This window comes from Saccopteryx leptura, chromosome 2, assembly GCF_036850995.1.
Source record: "Saccopteryx leptura isolate mSacLep1 chromosome 2, mSacLep1_pri_phased_curated, whole genome shotgun sequence".
NCBI lineage: Eukaryota > Metazoa > Chordata > Mammalia > Chiroptera > Emballonuridae > Saccopteryx > Saccopteryx leptura.
In genome coordinates, this window is record NC_089504.1 from 313,385,136 (window position 1) to 313,402,105 (window position 16,970).

A 16,970-nucleotide genomic window follows, 5' to 3' on the forward strand; every position below is an offset into this window, starting at 1 on the left:
CCTTATAGCCTGGGGCTTGGTTTTAGGACTAAGCCTTTCCCACCCTTTTTGATGTGGGGTGGTACAATCCAATCATGCCTCAGAGAAGTGACTTTGTATTAGAGACTTCCCTATTATGTATATTGGATTACAGGTTTGGATTTCTACACTATAAAATAGGGGCAGAGCCTGACCTGTGGTGGCGCAGTGGATAAAGCGTCGACCTGGAAATGCTGAGGTCGCCAGTTCAAAACCCTGGGCTTGCCTGGTCAAGGCACATATGGGAGTTGATGCTTCCAGCTCCTCCCCCCCTTCTCTCTCTCTGTCTCTCCTCTCTGTCTCTCCCTCTCCTCTCTAAAATGAATAATAAAAAAAAGTTGTAAAATAGGGGCAGAATAGGAGCTTGCTCTCTTGGTTCCTGAGATTATCATTAGAGGAGAGAGCAGAGAGAAGAGAGCAGAAAGAGGCCATGTGGCCAGGAGAAGCAGCCAAGATGGCGGAGTGCTGAGTGAGATGCCAGTTTGTGTAGAGAGAAGGAAGGAGATGGGGAACTGAGGAGAATAAGGCTGGTGAGCTAGAAACCTTTGATTCTAGGAAACTCAGATAAGTCAGTGGCTTTGTGAGCACTGAATGTGAGTGGGTTTTGGAGCCCAGTGTGTAGTTTTTTACTTGCCCGCCGGGTGCAAGCTAGAATTAAAGATGACAGCCCATCAGTTCTTGGCTCCGTTGTTTCTTTACCGATTGTCCGAATCCAATGCGAACCTGCATGGACCGGGCAGCTGTGATGGTGGCCTTGGCTCCTGGCTTTACAAGTGCTCACAAAGCTACTGACTTATCTGAATTTCCTAGAATCAAAGGTTTCTAACCTCACCAGTCTATTCACCTCTGTTCCCCATCTCCTTCTCCTGCACAAACTGGCTTCTCCTTCAGCACTCTGCCATCTTGGCTGCTTCTCCTCTCCTCCACGTGGCCTTTCTCTGCTCTCTCCTCTAATGCTAATATCAGGAACCAAGAGAGCAAGCTCCCAGTCTGCCCCACTTTATAGTATAGAAATAAAAACCTTTAATCTAATATACAAACAAGAAAGTCTCTGATACAAAGTCACTTATCTGAGGTATAATGGGATTCCTCATGAGAGTGCACCACTGCACATCATGCAATCCGTCAAGGGTGTGGGGAAAAGCTTAATCTTAAAACTAAGCCTTAGGCTATAAACTAAGCCTTAGGCTATAACGACAGGCCTTCTTACAGCCTGTCCCCCACACCCAATACAAACTATAAGTGAGAAAACACATATATCATATTTACAAACTTATTTGACCAACAAGCATTCTGCAGGTTTATGTAGAGACACCAAGGCAGGATACAGAAGAATTTTTAGGAGGAGATTTATTGATTAAGCCGGCTGCATATGACTAACACGGGGTATAACTGACCCAAATTGTGCAGTGTCAAATATAGCTCTGAGGCTGGTTATATACCCTTAACCACATACAGGTTGGGGGGAAAGGAGGGGGAGCATGACACAATCATTAACAAGCTTATAACATTTGTCTAGAGGATCTATAAAAACATTAAAACTTTCAAGGTAGCATAATAGTGATGTCATTTTACATATCAAAGACATTCACAAATCTTTTAGTGTCTATCTCCCCTCCCTTTGCCTAGAGGTATATGTTACTCTCAGGATTCCAGGAAGGGAAGAAGAGTTAAAATCAGTGTAGGGTATGTAAATATTGTCTCTTATTGAAAGGGAAAGGAAGTTCTTCAGATAACCTTTATTCTATAGTTAGACTAAATGACCCAGTCGTCCTTGCAAGCCAGAAAGCTTCTGCATTCTTCTCCCTCCATTCTCCAAAGAAAGGATGGGGCAAGAAGCCTGACATTTCCTCCAAAAATTAATATTAATATTAAAATTTGCAATTCTTTGGTACCTTACCACAGTATTTATTGGACTGCCCTCTAAGGGATGTTTTAAAATTCTCCTTGACTTTACTCCTCCCAGGTTCCAAAGCACAGACTGATGCATAATGTATGCCCCAGGGGAGAATAAATACATTCCCTAACACATTAGGGTGACAATTAGGTGCTCAAATGTCTCCTAAGATATTCTACTGGCCCTTGTTCCAAGGTGCCCAGGAGAGAATGCCCTGCAGGGACATGTTAATTTAAGGGAGGCTGTGAACTTGCTGAAAATCTAGCCTCACCCCTTTCCTGCCCACTCACAAGGCACTGCACGCTCACCCTCATCCGAGTGCATCAGACATATCACACCCTGCTTGACAAAGTCATTTGACACATGTTTCACTTACAAAGCGACAACCCTTTTGACATGGCTATTTCTCAATGCTACAGGTGCTCACCTCTGTTGGTCTAATGAGTTTGTAAATATGATATATATGTTTGCTCGCTTATAGTTTGCATTGGGTATGGGAGACAGGCTGTAAACTGGCAAAGTCATTATAGCCTAAGGCTTAGTTTTAAGACTAAGCTTTTCCCCACACCTTTGACTGTTGCATGATAGGGGGTGGTACACTCTTATGAGAAATCCCATTTGTTGGTCAAATAAGTTTTTTTTTTTTCCAAATAAGTTTTTAAATATGATATATATGTTTGCTCACTTATACTTTGTATTGGATGTGGGGGGACAGGCTGTAAGCAGGCAGGATTCTTATAGCCTAAGGTTTGGTTTTAGGACTAAGCCTTTCCCACCCTTTTTTATTATTATTATTCATTTTAGAGAGAGGAGAGAAAGAGACAGAGAGAGAAGTGGGAGAGGAACAGGAAGCATCAACTCCCATATGTGCCTTGACCAGGTGAGCCCAGGGTTTCGAACTGGTGACCTCAGCGTTCCAGGTCGACGCTTTATCCACTGCGCCACCACAGGTCAGGCCTTTCCCACCCTTTTCTAAAATTAATTAATTAATTAAATTTTTTTACAGAGACAGAGAGTGAGTCAGAGAGAGGGATAGACAGGGACAGACAGACAGGAATGGAGAGAGATGAGAAGCATCAATCATTAGTTTTTCATTGTGCGTTGCAACACCTTAGTTGTTCATTGATTGCTTTCTCATATGTGCCTTGACCGTGGGCCTTCAGCAAACCGAGTAACCCCTTGCTGGAGCCAGCGACCTTGGGTTCAAGCTGGTGGGCTTTTGCTCAAACCAGATGAGCCCATGCTCAAGCTGGCGACCTCGAGGTCTCGAACCTGGGTCCTCTGCATCCCAGTCCGACGCTCTATCCACTGCACCACTGCCTAGTCAGGCCTCACCCTTTTTGATGTAGGATGGTACACTCTCATGAGGAATCCCATTATGCCTCAGATAAGTGACTTTGTATCAGAGACTTCCTTGTCTGTATTTTGGATTAAAGGTTTTGGTTTCTACACTATAAAGTGGGGCAGACCGGGAGCTTGCTCTCTCTCGGTTTCTGAGATTAGTATTAGAGAAAGAGCAGAGAGGAAAGCAGAGAAAGGCCAGGTGGAGGAAGCCAGGAGAAGCAGCCAAGATGGCAGAGTGCTAAAGGAGAAGCCAGTTTGTACAGAGTTTGTGCAGAGAGAAGGAGATGGGGAACAGAGGTGAATAAGGCTGGTGAGCTAGAAACCTTTGATTCTAGGAGAACTCAGATAAATCAGTAGCTTTGTGAGCACTGAATGAGTGGGTTTTGGAGCCCAGTGTGTGTTTTTACTTGCCTGCCGGGTGCAGGCTAGGAGAAGGAGATGGGGAACAGAGGTGAATAAGGCTGGTGTTGGGCAGATAGAGTATATTATGCTCACTTTGTTAAATATGACGCTGCCCATGAGGAGGCCGTCGCCCAGGTGATATTAATGTGTGTTGGAGGTGGGCTAAAGGCAGGCAGAATCCTTGTAGCCTGGGGCTTGGTTTTGGGATTAAGCCTTTCCCACCCTTTTTGATGTGGGGCGGTACAATCCAATCATGCCTCAGAGAAGTGACTTTGTATTAGAGACTTCCCTATTTTGTATATTGGATTAAGGGTTTGGATTTCTACACTTATGGTGGCGGAGCCTGACCTGTGGTGGCGCAGTGGATAAAGCGCCGACCTGGAAATGCTGAGGTCGCCAGTTCGAAACCCTGGGCTTGCCTGGTCAAGGCACATATGGGAGTTGATGCTTCCAGCTCCTCCCCCTTTCTCTCTCTCTGTCTCTCCTCTCTCTCTCTCTCTCTCTCTCTGTCTCTCCCTCTCCTCTCTAAAATGAATAAATAAAAAAAAAATTAAAAAAAAAAAAATGGGGACGGAGCGGGAGCTTGCGCTCTTGGTTCCGGAAGTTAGCATGAGAGAGCAGAGCAGAGCAGCAGCGGAAGGAGGCCACGTGGAGGAGGCCAAGAAAAGCAGCCAAGATGGCGGAGTGCTGAGTGAGATGCCAGTTTGTACAGTTTGTATCTGGGATAAGGAAGGAGATGGGGAACTGAGGAGAATAAGGCTGGTGAGCTAGAAACCTTTGATTCTAGGAAACTCGGATAAGTCAGTGGCTTTGTGAGCACTGAATGTGATTGGGTTTTGGAGCCCAGTGTGTAGTTTTTTACTTGCCCGCCGGGTGCAAGCTAGGATTAAAGACGATGGCCCACCAGTTTGTGGCTCCGTTGTTTCTTTACCGACTGTCCGAATCCAATGCAAACCTGCATGGGCCAGGAGGCTGCGGCTGTGATGGTGGCTCTGGCCCTGGCTCCTGGCTTTACAGCTGGTGAGCTAGAAACCTTTGATTCTAGGAAACTCGGATAAGTCAGTGGCTTTGGGAGCCCTGAATGGAAAGGGAAGCGTTTTCCTTTCCTTGCCCGCTGGGTGCAAGCTAGGATTAAAGACGTTGGCCCACCAGTTCTTGGCTCCGTTGTTTCATTACCATCTGTCCGAATCAAATGCAAACCTGCATGGGCCAGGCAGCTGTGATGGTGGCCGTGGCTACTGGCCTTACATGCTCACAGTCAAACAGAACTCTTCCAACAAATTCTCACGAAGTGAATAGGTTGTGCTTGGGTTGACATGTTTGTTGCTGACCTCATATGGCACTTTTTTTTTTTTTTACAGAGACAGAGAGAGACAGAGAGGGATAGACAGGGACAGACAGACAGGAAAGGAGAGAGATAAGAAGCATCAATCATCAGTTTTTCATTGCAACACTTTAGTTGCTCATTGATTGCTTTCTCATACGTGCCCTGACCGAGGGCCTTCAGCAGACTGAGTAACCCCTTGCTCGAGCCAGCGATCTTGGGTTCAAGCTGGTGAGCTTTGCTCAAACCAGATGAGCTCACACTCTCGGGGTCTCGAACCTGGGTCCTCTGCATCCCAGTCCAATGCTCTATCCACTGCGCCACCACCTGGTCAGGCGTCATATGGCACTTTTTGATCTGCAGTTAGTCTAACAAAAAAAATAGTATTTACCTAAAAAATAATGAGCAGCCTCAGGAACAGAAAAGTGAACACAGCCTCAACCCAGCAATCTGCTAGCCTGACCATCAAACATTATTTTGATGAGCCAATACCAAAAAACAAACAAAAAACACTCAAAAATAATTAGCTCAAGTAAAGTCCATAAAGTTGCAACTTATTAATCTGTTAACCACAGTGTCTGTGTCAGTGCGCATGGGGGTGTATACACCTCCCTTGGGGGTCCCCTAGGTGAAGTCCTTACCCTTGCGCATGCCCAGACACGCCACAGCCCACCATCGTCCGCAGGAAGACAAACCAGATGTACGAGGGAGAGAAGGAGGTCAGCAGGGAGAAGTAGGCTCCCCACAGGAATGAGATGAACAAAATCTGAAGCAACAACAGAAACTTATTAGTGGACCTGCCCCCCATAGAAGAGAGGGGGAGAAAACCTAATTTCCGAAGGTGATTTTTAATTTTCATCCAGATACTTGCATCTCTGAGGAGCTGACCCAACAGCGGGCTCACTGATCTCTCACAATCATCCATCCAACAACACAACCCAAGGCATTCTATTGTCTGAAGGCCCAGACGTTCTGTGGACGTAAACACCTCCATGCCTGCAGAGAATGTTCATGAGCTTATCTGAGGCAAGATGACGACACATGCCAGGAGCAAGATCTCAAACACTGCGGAGAATGAGCTTTGAGGTCCCTTTTATACATTTGGAATTAAGGAGGGGGTGGGAGGAAGCGAGGTGGGGAATCTCTATGGTTGGATTACAGGATAGTCCTGTGTTCATTGAGAGTAGCTATGCCTCTGTCTCTTCCTCCAAAGGGTCTAGAAAAGTGGGTGACTCTGGCATTTCAAAGGTGTGTTAACCTCGCTGCACAAGAATAATGGACAGGGCTGATTTAAAGAAAAAATAAACTTTCACTAAGGAAGTTCATCATGACCTGCCCAGGTGGGAATTTACGATCAGATCACCGTGGGAGCTTACTGTCACTCACTGGACTTCTCAGTTTTATTAAAGCCTCCTATTCGTTCACAATTCCGAGTTTAGACCATTCTTTGAAACTCCGCAACAGCATTAAGAATTCCGGGGCACCATGATGACCCAGCCTTATCTTTCTTCCACATTCCTTCCATTTGATGCAATACTGTCCATCACTGACAGGTATATACCTGAACTGAAATTTCTGATGCATCAAATGTACACCCTCCCAGCTCACAAGGAAGTCAGGAGCATTGTGTTGGAAGGGGTCTAAGGAGAAAATGTAAGGTATTTGCTTTTTCTCTAATTGTAAGGATACAAGTTGATAGTAGAAAATATGGAAGAAAAAACAGAAATAAAAATATTTAAATCACCCTTGATTCTCCAACCCAGAGAAAATACTGTCAACATGCTTTTATCCTATTTTCCCTGTTTGTAAGGGGAAACGTTTTTCATGGCTGTATAATATTCCATTGGAAAGATGTACTATAATACATATTATATAATTCATAAATCTTTCCTGTTATTGAACATTAAAGTGATTTCACATTTTCTACTAAAATGAAATATGATGATGGTGCATAAATCTTTGTGGTCCTCTGATGATCTAAACAGGCTAGCCCTGGGCAGATAGCTCCGTTGGTCAGAGTGTCATCTGGTATGCAAAGGTTGCTGGTGTGATCCCCCACCAGGGGCACATACAGGAAGAGATCAATGTTTCTCTCTTTCTCTGTCCCTTTCTTTCTCTCTCTCTAAAATCAATAAATGAAAAAATAATAATAAACAGGTTAGAATTCCAGAACGAAAATTGTCAGATGAAGAGGATGGATAATCTCAAGGTTCTTGAATCATATTGCCAATTGATGGTCAGAAAAAAGTTAGAAAAACTCCTATTGATTTGATGTTTGGAATGGATTTGATAAGAAAAAAAAAATCTACCTGGCTTTTGAGGAAACAAATACACTCTTAAACTAGTCTGGTTAAATCAGTATCAAAGGGAGGACAATGAGCTGCCTTAAATTCCTCACTAAGGCAATGCTGTAAGGGCTAGCCACTACACCTTCTGCAAGGTTTCCAAACTAAAGGTCAATGATTACAGAAAACAGTGTCTGTTCTTTCAACATCCACAGAAAAATGCATGTCAAACAGTTTTGAGGCAATTTTATTGTTTCCAGACCCAACCTTATCTTTCTGATGCATTCTTTCCGGGGCACCATGATGATCCAGCCTTATCTTTCTTCCACATTCCTTCCATTTGATGCAATACTGTCCATCACTGACAGGTATATACCTGAACTGAAATTTCTGATGCATCAAATGTACATGCTTTTGTTTAATATGAGCACTACACATTTCTCTGAGGTTGGAGTACTGTTTCAGGCTTCTTGAAGCTTTGCTCTTGGGCTAGAGCCCAAATTCTTTTTTTTTTTTTTTTTTTTTTTTACAGAGAGAGGAATAGATAGGGACAGACAGACAGGAATGGAGAGAGATGAGAAGCATCAATCATCAGTTTTTCGTGTGGCACCTTAGTTGTTCATTGATTGCTTTCTCATATGTACCTTGACCGCAGGCCTTCAGCAGACTGAGTAACCCTTTGCTCAAGCCTGTGACCTTGGGTCCAAGCTGGTGAGCTTTTTGCTCAAACCAGATGAGCCCACACTCAAGCAGGCGACCTCGGGGTCTCGAACCTGGGTCTTTCGTATCCCAGTCCTACACTCTATCCACTGTGCCACCACCCGGTCAGGGCTAAAATTCATCCTTAAATTTACTGAGATTCACTTTTTTTTTTTTCTCATTGACACTATGTAATTTTGCTTTATTTTATTTTATTTTATTTATTTATTCATTTTAAAGAGGATGGGGGGAGATAGAGAGAGAGAGAGAGAAAGGGGAGGAGCAGGAAGCATCAACTCCCATATGTGCCCTGACCAGGCAAGCCAGGGTTTTGAACCGGCAACCTCAGTGTTTCCAGGTTTATGCTTTATCCACTGTGCCACCACAGGTCAGGCTGTAATTTTGCTTTTGATATCTCCTGTGATTGAATGCTTTTCAAGGTTTCTTAACCATTTGTACTTCTTTTGCAAATGCCTGTTTTTGCTCTGTGCATTTCTTGAGATACTTGTGTTTTCATATAATTAAAGAGTCTATGATATTTGTTTTATGTACTTCAAAACATACAGCCAATTCTATTAATGTTTGCCTTTGGGGCTTCTCCCTTTGAGTTTATACTTAAAGAGGGCTTCCCCATGAGAAAGCAGACAAGAAAAGAAGAGAGCCCTGGCTGGGTGGCTCAGTAAATTAAGCATCATCCTGGCGTGCCCAGGTCACGGGTTGAATCCTGGGTCAGAGCACATATGAGAAGCAATCAAAGGGTACACAACTAAATGGAACAACTCAGGGAGTGAGTTGATGCTTCTCTCTCTCTCAAATCAACAGAAAAAATTATAAGAAAAAGAAGAGAGACCTGGGTCTTGATGTTGACTCTCAGTAGGCATGTGACTGTGAGCAAGTGGTTTAGTTTCAAAGTTGCACTTTCATGGGAAGCTGCTCTGTTCACTTTGCCAATCCCCACATTCTAGTTAAGTTCTAACTGTGCACATCTATCAACTTTGTACCTGGACTTCGGGGACCAGGTATGGGGACAGGTACCTCAGGAAAGATGAAGAAGCAAGCAGACAGGCTTGGGATTCAGGCAGCTGATGCCAGAGGAGGGCATGTCCACACTTTGTGTCTTGGGTGCCGATAGGGAAATGTCCGCTAAAGAGAAGCAGTGGTGACATGGCCACGAAAAACCAGACACAAAAGAAAACTCTAAATCGCACCTCAAGGCCAACCTACCTTCCAGCGGCCATATCTGTCAGCCAGGAGGCCAAAGAGGATGCTGAAGACCATGTAGCCGAAAAACACCATCTGGACGTAGGGGTGAGAAAAAAATCGTCCTCAAAACAGAGCGGTTCAAACTGCTAATTTACAGCATTAAGCAGACCTCTGTCTTAATTACAGAAAGACTAGAAACATGCACAGGGCAGAAGTAAAAAATGGGTTTTAGCAAAGATCTTGCCTGCCTCCTGTCCCACGTGATCAGGGCTTCGGAGGCCGATGCCTCTCCTTGGCGGACCGCACACCTGGGAACACTGCCACCACGTGGGAACAGGTGGGAAGACAGGTCACTGCTTTCCCTCCCATCCAAGATGATGGCACTGGCCCGACTCAATTGTGAATTTCCATTTCAATAACTTAAAAAATTCTACTCATCCCTACTCTAAATTGCACACACGTGTTGGGACTTCTAGAAGCAGCCTTCTTTCTGTTATTGCAAATCAACATAAACTTTAAACAAATACCAAAACCATTCGGTCATTCAGAAACACTCTTCAAATCTCACACAAACCCACCTCTTTTTCTTACTTGTTTTTACAAGAACTCGTCCTATCCTGAGAAAACTCAAGAATCTAGCTATGACACCAGCATTTTAATGGAGCCTGAGTTGGAGTCTCATGTCCATGCCTTTAGCAGCTCCAGGGTTCACGTGCTTCGCCTCCTAGTGAGACTGGTGACTGACTGCTTCCAGGGCAACCAAAGGAAAAGCGGGAGCTGGCATTTCTAACACTTTTTTGATGAAGCCTTGTTTCTCTCTGCTGCCAGCTTTACTTTTCTTGTGCACGTGCGCACGCATGGGAGAGAGAGAGAGAGCGCGCGCGCTGAGATGAGAAGCATCAACTTGTAGTTGCGGCACTTTAGCTGTTCATTCATTGCTTTTTTATATGTGCCTTGATGGGGGGTGGGGGGTTCCAGCTGAGCCAGTGACCCCTTGCTCAAGTCAGCGACCTTGGGCTCAGGCCAGCGACCATGAGGTCATGTCTATGATCCCACACTCAAGCCAGCGACCCCGTGCTCAAGCTGGTGAGCCTGCTCTCAAACAGGATGAGTCCGTTCTCAACCTGGTAACCTTGGGGTTTCAAATCTGAGACCTCCATGTTCCATGTTGACGCTCTACCTACTAAACCCCACCTGTCAGGCCTGCTTTGCTTTCCCTTTAAATCTCTTACTCTTCATCAGAAAGACTCAGGTGTGTTTCTTCCACAGGGAACTATAAAAATAAAAACATCATATCCTTTTTTTTTTTTTGTATTTTTCTGAAGCTGGAAATGGGGAGGCAATCAGACAGACTCCCGCATGTGCCCAACCGGGATCCACCCGGCACGCCCACCAGGGGGCAATGCTCTGCCCATCCCAGGCGTCGCTCTGTTGTGACCAGAGCCATTCTAGCACCTGAGGCAGAGGCCATGGAGCCATCCCCAGCGCCTGGGCCATCTTTGCTCCAATGGAGCCTTGGCTGCGGGAGGGGAAGAGAGAGACAGAGAGGAAGGAGAGGGGGAGGGTTGGAGAAGCAGATGGGTGCTTCTCCTGTGTGCCCTGGCCGGGAATCGAACCCAGGACTCCTGCACACCAGGCCAATGCTCTACCACTGAGCCAACTGGCCAGGGCCTCATATCTATTCTTGAATGACAAAATCCATGCTTTTTTTCTGTGCACTGAACTTTCTAAGGCAGAAATGAAAGGGGGAGCCCTGGGCGAGTAGCTTGGTTGGTTGGAGTGTCATCCTGATACACCAAGGTTGTGGGTTCGATCCCCAGTCAGGGCACATACAAGAGTCAACCAGTGAATGCATAAATCAGTGGAACAACAAGTTTCTGTTTCTCTCTCTCTTCCCTCACAACTTCTTCTCTATCTAAAATCAATCAATAAATAAAAATTTAAAAAGTAAATAAGTAAAGGGGGGAAAGCCAATGTTTTCCAAATGCAAGGCCCATGACACATGCTCAACTATAACGAAATCTATTCAGTCCTCTGCAAAACGGTAAAAAACAAGGACAATGGGATACATTTTTGCATAAATCTAAATTCATTAACGATGAAGGGCTCTTTTTATCCTGGAATGCTTTTTCTTTCTGATTGTTTGCAGTAATGTGTCCTTCCATTTTTGAAAGATGATGGTTGTTAAGGGCAATATTTTCTGCCTCCTTCTCTTCTTCTAATGACCTTACTGGCCAAATATATGTTTTTTAATGTCAGCAACTCAATTAAAAATTATATATATATATTGATTCATAAAGCCTAAAATTTGGGTTCACCAGAAATTAAGTTTCTACAGCCACACGCTGCCTAGCAACAAGGATCCGCTCTGAGAAACGAACTGTCCGGTGATTTCGTCATCATACTGACATCATAGAGTGCCCCACACGAACCTCGATGGTACAGCCTGTGACACGCCTGGGCTAGCCCGCTGCTCCTGGGATCCCAGGCTGTACAGCCTGACACTGCACAAAACAACACGAGATTAAAGCGAGCGTAAGGGAATGGGATACAATCAAGAGGCACGGGTAGCACAAGACGGAGGAGGTTGTTGGCAGCGTCACACTGTACTATTTTACAGAAAACGTTTAAAAATACCTTTAGAAAATATATATATATATTTAGAAGACCCTGGCTGGGTAGCTCAGTTGGTTAGAGCATTGTCCCAATACACCAAGGTTGTGGGTTTGATCCCCAGTCAGGGCACATACAAGAGTCAACCAGAGAAGGCATACGTAAGTGGAACAGCAAAGCGATGTTTCTCTGTCTCTGTCTCTCCTCTTTGTCTACTTCCCCCTTCCTCCCTCTCTCTCTCTCTCTCTCTCTCTCTCTCTCTCTCGCGCGCGCGCGCACATGCTAAAAATCAGTCAATAACTTTTTTTTAAAGAAAAAGATTAAATTTAACCATTACTCTGTTCTTTCTTATAAGCGACAGATTTTCCTTCATTTGTTTTCTTTTCATTCAGTGTTAAGAACTGGCTTTCCAAAGGTTCAGTTGTTTACTGTCAAGCTTGTCTGGACCATTAACCTTCCAGGGGTAGTTACACTTTTTATAAAAACAGCCCACTTTTTTAGTGCTGGTCAACCTAGTCCCTACCGCCTACTAGTAGGCGTTTCAGCTTTCATGGTGGGCGGTAGGGACCAGGTTGACCAGCACTGCAAAAGTGGGTGGTTTTTATAAAGTTTGTCGACCCCTGATCCTTGACTTTAAACCTATGTGAACCCCAAAGCTGGTGAACACTAATCCTGTTTGGGCTTAAATAGAGACACAAAGCTAACTACTAACTCTCTTTCTCTCCCTTCCTCCCTTTGGGGGGGGGGGGGGCTTGCTCTTTTCTGCAGGTACTTAACTACTTACTTTTAATTTTAAAATGGCTTTTTTGTTTCTGATGTATGCACCTTTGAAGTTTTGTTTCCTCAGCACTAACTCTCTTATTTACAAAATATGTGGGATGTAATTCACCCACAGTCCTAAAGGGTACTCGGTAAAAACTGCTCAGCCAGGCCAGGTTGTCCGGAAAGTGGCGTCGGAGGATGAGAAGCCTGACAGAGGGTGCAAATGTTGCCTCCTTGCTAATCAGTCTGGGGTGGGGGTCCCCCCACAGCCCCCGCTAGCAAGGCTGTGGTCAGTTAGCCCAGGAAATGGTGGCCAAAGTCAGATGGGACTCCGTTGGGCAGATAAAATATATTATGCTCACTTTGTTAAAGATGGTGCTGCCCACATGGAAGCCCGTCACCAAGGTGATGGTATTGGTTGCCCTTCTTGCTTGGGATGGGCGTGATTATATTAATGTGTGTTGGGGTGAGCTGTGGGCAGGCAGGATCCTTGTAGCCTGGGGCTTGATTTTGGAACTAAGCCTTTCCCACCCTTTTTTTATTTTTTTCAGAGAGAGAGAGAGTCAGAGAAAGGGATAGCCAGGGACAGACAGACAGGAACGGAGAGAGATGAGAAGCATCAATCATTAGTTCTTCGTTGCACGTTGCAACACCTTACTTGTTCATTGATTGCTTTCTCATATGTGCCTTGACCGCGGGCCTTCAGCAGACCGAGTAACCCCTTGCTTGAGCCAGCGACCTTAGGCTCAAGCTGGTTAGCTTTTACTCAAACCAGATGAGCCCATGCCCAAGCCGGCAACCTCGGGGTCTCAAACCTGGGTCTTTTGCATCCCAGTCTGATGCTCCATTCACTGCACCACCACCTGGCCAGGCTCCCACCCTTTTTGATGTGGGGTGGTGCACTCTCATGAGGAATCCCATTATGCCTCAGATAAGTGACTTTGTTTTATTTTTATTTTTTATTTCTTTCTTTTTTTTTTTTTTTTTACAGAGACAGAGAGAGAGAATCAGAGTGAGGGATAGACAGGGGCAGACAGACAGGAACGGAGAGATGAGAAGCATCAATCATTAGTTTTTCGTTGCACATTGCAACACCTTAATTGTTCATTGATTGCTTTCTCATATGTGCCTTGACCATGGGCCTTCAGCAGACCGAATAACTCCTTGCTCGAGCCAGCAACCTTGGATCCAAGCTGGCGAGCTTTTTGCTCAAGCCAGATGAGCCCACGCTAAAACTGGCAACCTTGGGGTCTCGAACCTGGGTCTTCTGCATCCCAGTCCGATGTTCTATCCACTACGCCACCACCTGGTCAGGCAGATAAGTGACTTTGTATTAGAGATTTCCCTATTTGTATATTGGATTAAAGGTTTTGATTTCTGCACTATAAAGTGGGGCAGACCAGGAGCTTGCTCTCTTTCAGTTCCTGTGATTAGCATTAGAGGAGAGAGCAGAGAGGAGAGCAGAGAGAGGCCACGTGGAGGAGAGGAGAGCAGAGAAAGGCCACGTGGAGGAGAGGAGAGCAGAGAGAGGCCACGTGGAGGAGAGGAGAGCAGAGAGAGGCCACGTGGAGGAGAGGAGAGCAGAGAGGCCACGTGGAGGAGAGGAGAACAGAGAGAGGCCACGTGGAGGAGAGGAGAGCAGAGAAAGGCCACATGGAGGAGAGGAGAAGCAGCCAAGATGGTGAAGTGCTGAAGGAGAAGCCAATTTGTAGAGTTTGTGCAGGGAGAAGGAAGGAGATGGGGACAGAGGTGAATAAGCCTGGTGAGCTAGAAACCTTAGATTCTAGGAGAACTCGATAAGTCAGTGGCTTTGTGAGCACTGAATGAGTGGGTTTTGGAGCCCAGTGTGTTTTTACTTGCCTGCCAGGTACAAGCTAGGATTAAAGATGATGGCCCACCAGTTCTTGGCTCCATTGTTTCATTACCGTCTGTCCAAATCCAATGCAAACCTGCATGGTCCAGGCGGCTGTGATGGTGGCCGCGGCTACTGGCTTTACAGACTCACAGCCAGAATGAGGATGACAGAGACTAAAGGATGGGAGGAGGTGGGGGTCTTGGAGCAGGAGACAGTCACATCTGGGTGAGTTTAGAAAAGTCTTCTGAGCTGTGACCCACCTAACTAGGAAGTCATGCAACTTACGGCGGCCAGGTAAGGAGCCCCTTTAGGTGCCATTAGGAACAACATAAATGGAGCAGGGAAATGTCAGCTGTAAAGTTAGAAACGACACCATGTAATATAATTTTCTGTGAGTGGCAGATGTAACATTCTTCAATATTCTCGGGAATAAAGACACGCATACCTACACACCAACTGGGTGTGGTGTGTTTATAAATGACATATCACATTACAGCAATTACGGTAAAGATACAAGGAGCGACAAGAAATGATTTCTAAACTGCAACTATATTTTATAGGCAGAAGAAATAAAAAAGTAGATGAGTCACTTAATTATAAGCCCAGGTAAGATCTTTGGTTATTTTTTTATACCTTCTCTCTTTCCGAAAAGTATTAGAGTTTAAAAAAACAAAGCACAAAAAATCCAAAACACTAAAGAAGTAAGGGCAACAAATAGAGAAATTTTAAAGAGGGAGATGGAGCTAAGAGAAGAGGGACAATGCAGGGGAGAGCACGTGGCCCCAAATATGCCCCGTTAGCAGGTGGATTACTGTGAGGAGGCAGTCAAGACCAAGCAGACTCAAAAAAAAAAAAAAAAAGAAACCCATTAACACTTTTATCTCTCCCTTAACTACCTAAAAGAATTTAGATAAGGGGCCTGGCCCTCTGTCTTTAGATAAGACAGCTATGATTATAGATAACTATTATCTGGACATCCTATCTGCATGGCAGAGCAAACATCTCATTATAAAATTATCTCATTCCTCCCTTCCTCCCCTCTGAACCAGACCCCTGCCTCACTCCTTAGCTGAGTAGATGGTGTGTGGATAAGCCTCCAAGGACAAACCTGCTATTGGCTCTCATATTTTTACGGGGCTCCCGAACGTACAAAATTAAATTTGTTTTTCTATGGTGAATCCGTCTTAGATTAAATTGATTATTACAGTAGCCAAAAAACCTAGAAGGAAAGTTTTTATGCCCCTACAGAACATCTGTACATGTGCTGCTCTGATTGAACATAAAATTGGGTTCCAGCCTGACCGGGTGGTGGCGCAGTGGATAGAGCGTGGGACTGGGATGTGGAAGGACCCAGGTTCGAGACCCTGAGGTCTCCAGCTTGAGCACGGACGGGCTCATCTGGTTTGAGCAAAGCTCACCAGCTTGGACCCAGGGTCGCTGGCTCAAGCAAGGGGTTACTCGGCCTACTGTAGCCCCACGGTCAAGGCACATATGAGAAAGCAATCAATGAACAACTACTAAGGTGTTACAACAAAAAGCTAATGATTGATGCTTCTCATCTCTCTCCATTTCTGCCTGTCTGTCCCTCTCTCTGACTCTCTCTCTGTCTCTGTAAAAAAAAAATAATAATAATTGGGTTCCAAATTTCCCAACCCCCAAGACCCAGAAAGAAACAGAACTGGGCGTATCATACACATGATCAGAGAACTCAGGTCAGTTCCTCTGGTGAGGGGAAGTATTTCCTGGTATCCAACACAGATGAGAATTCCCACGGAGGATTTGGTTAAGGCAGTGAGTGGGAGGCAGGAACATGCCTTCGCCTGGCATGTTCCACAGCGAGGACTCTTCTCAGAAGGCTGGAAGTTGGGGGGGAAACTTCTGGCACTCTCTATGGACAGTTTCAGACCATAATTCTGACTATGTTACAGTGTACCTTCCCTCAAGGCCTCTGCCATCTGACTGTCTCCATCGCCATCTGCCTACCTCCCAGACACACTGTAAGGCCAGTAGCCACTGCCACCATCACAGCCGCCTGGCCCATGCAGGTTCGCATTAGATTTGGACAGATGGTCATGAAACAACAGAGCCAATAACTGGTGGGCCATTACCTTTAATCTTAGCTTGCACCAAGTGGGCAAGTAAAAACACACACTGGGCTCCAAAACCCACTCATTCAGTGCTCACAAAGCTACTGACTTATCCGAGTTTCCTAGAATCAAAGGTTTCTAGCTCACCAGCCTTATTCACCTCTGTTTCCCATCTCCTTTTCTCTACACAAACTCTGCACAAACTGGCTTCTCCTTCAGCACTCCACCATTTTGACTGCTTCTCCTCTCCCACACGTGGCCTTTCTCTGCTTTTCTCTCAGCATGGGCTCCTCCTAGAACGTAATCACTCTTCTCCCGAAATAACGTGATCTTTCTTCCTTTTAAAACCTTTTGGCACGAAAGCCCTCCCCCAACACATATTAACATAATCACGCCCATCCCAAGCAATCACCTGGGCGACAGGCTTCCATGTGGGCAGCACCATCTTTAACATAGTGAGCATAATATAATTTATCTGCCC

At 45.3% G+C, this 16,970-nt stretch overlaps 1 protein-coding gene across 5 annotated transcripts in view; it reads right to left on the reverse strand.

Moving 5' to 3' along the window:
* Nucleotides 1–16,970, reverse strand: part of SVOPL (SVOP like) — a 77,310-nt gene that overhangs the window by 44,906 nt on the left and 15,434 nt on the right. For all 5 annotated transcript variants that reach the window (XM_066362812.1, XM_066362811.1, XM_066362814.1 and 2 more), the window contains exons 5-6: nt 9,194–9,265; nt 5,627–5,751 (exon numbers count right to left, since the gene is read on the reverse strand). In XM_066362812.1, coding sequence (XP_066218909.1) covers nt 5,627–5,751; nt 9,194–9,265 — 197 coding nt within the window. The remainder of the gene's footprint in view (nt 1–5,626; nt 5,752–9,193; nt 9,266–16,970) is intronic.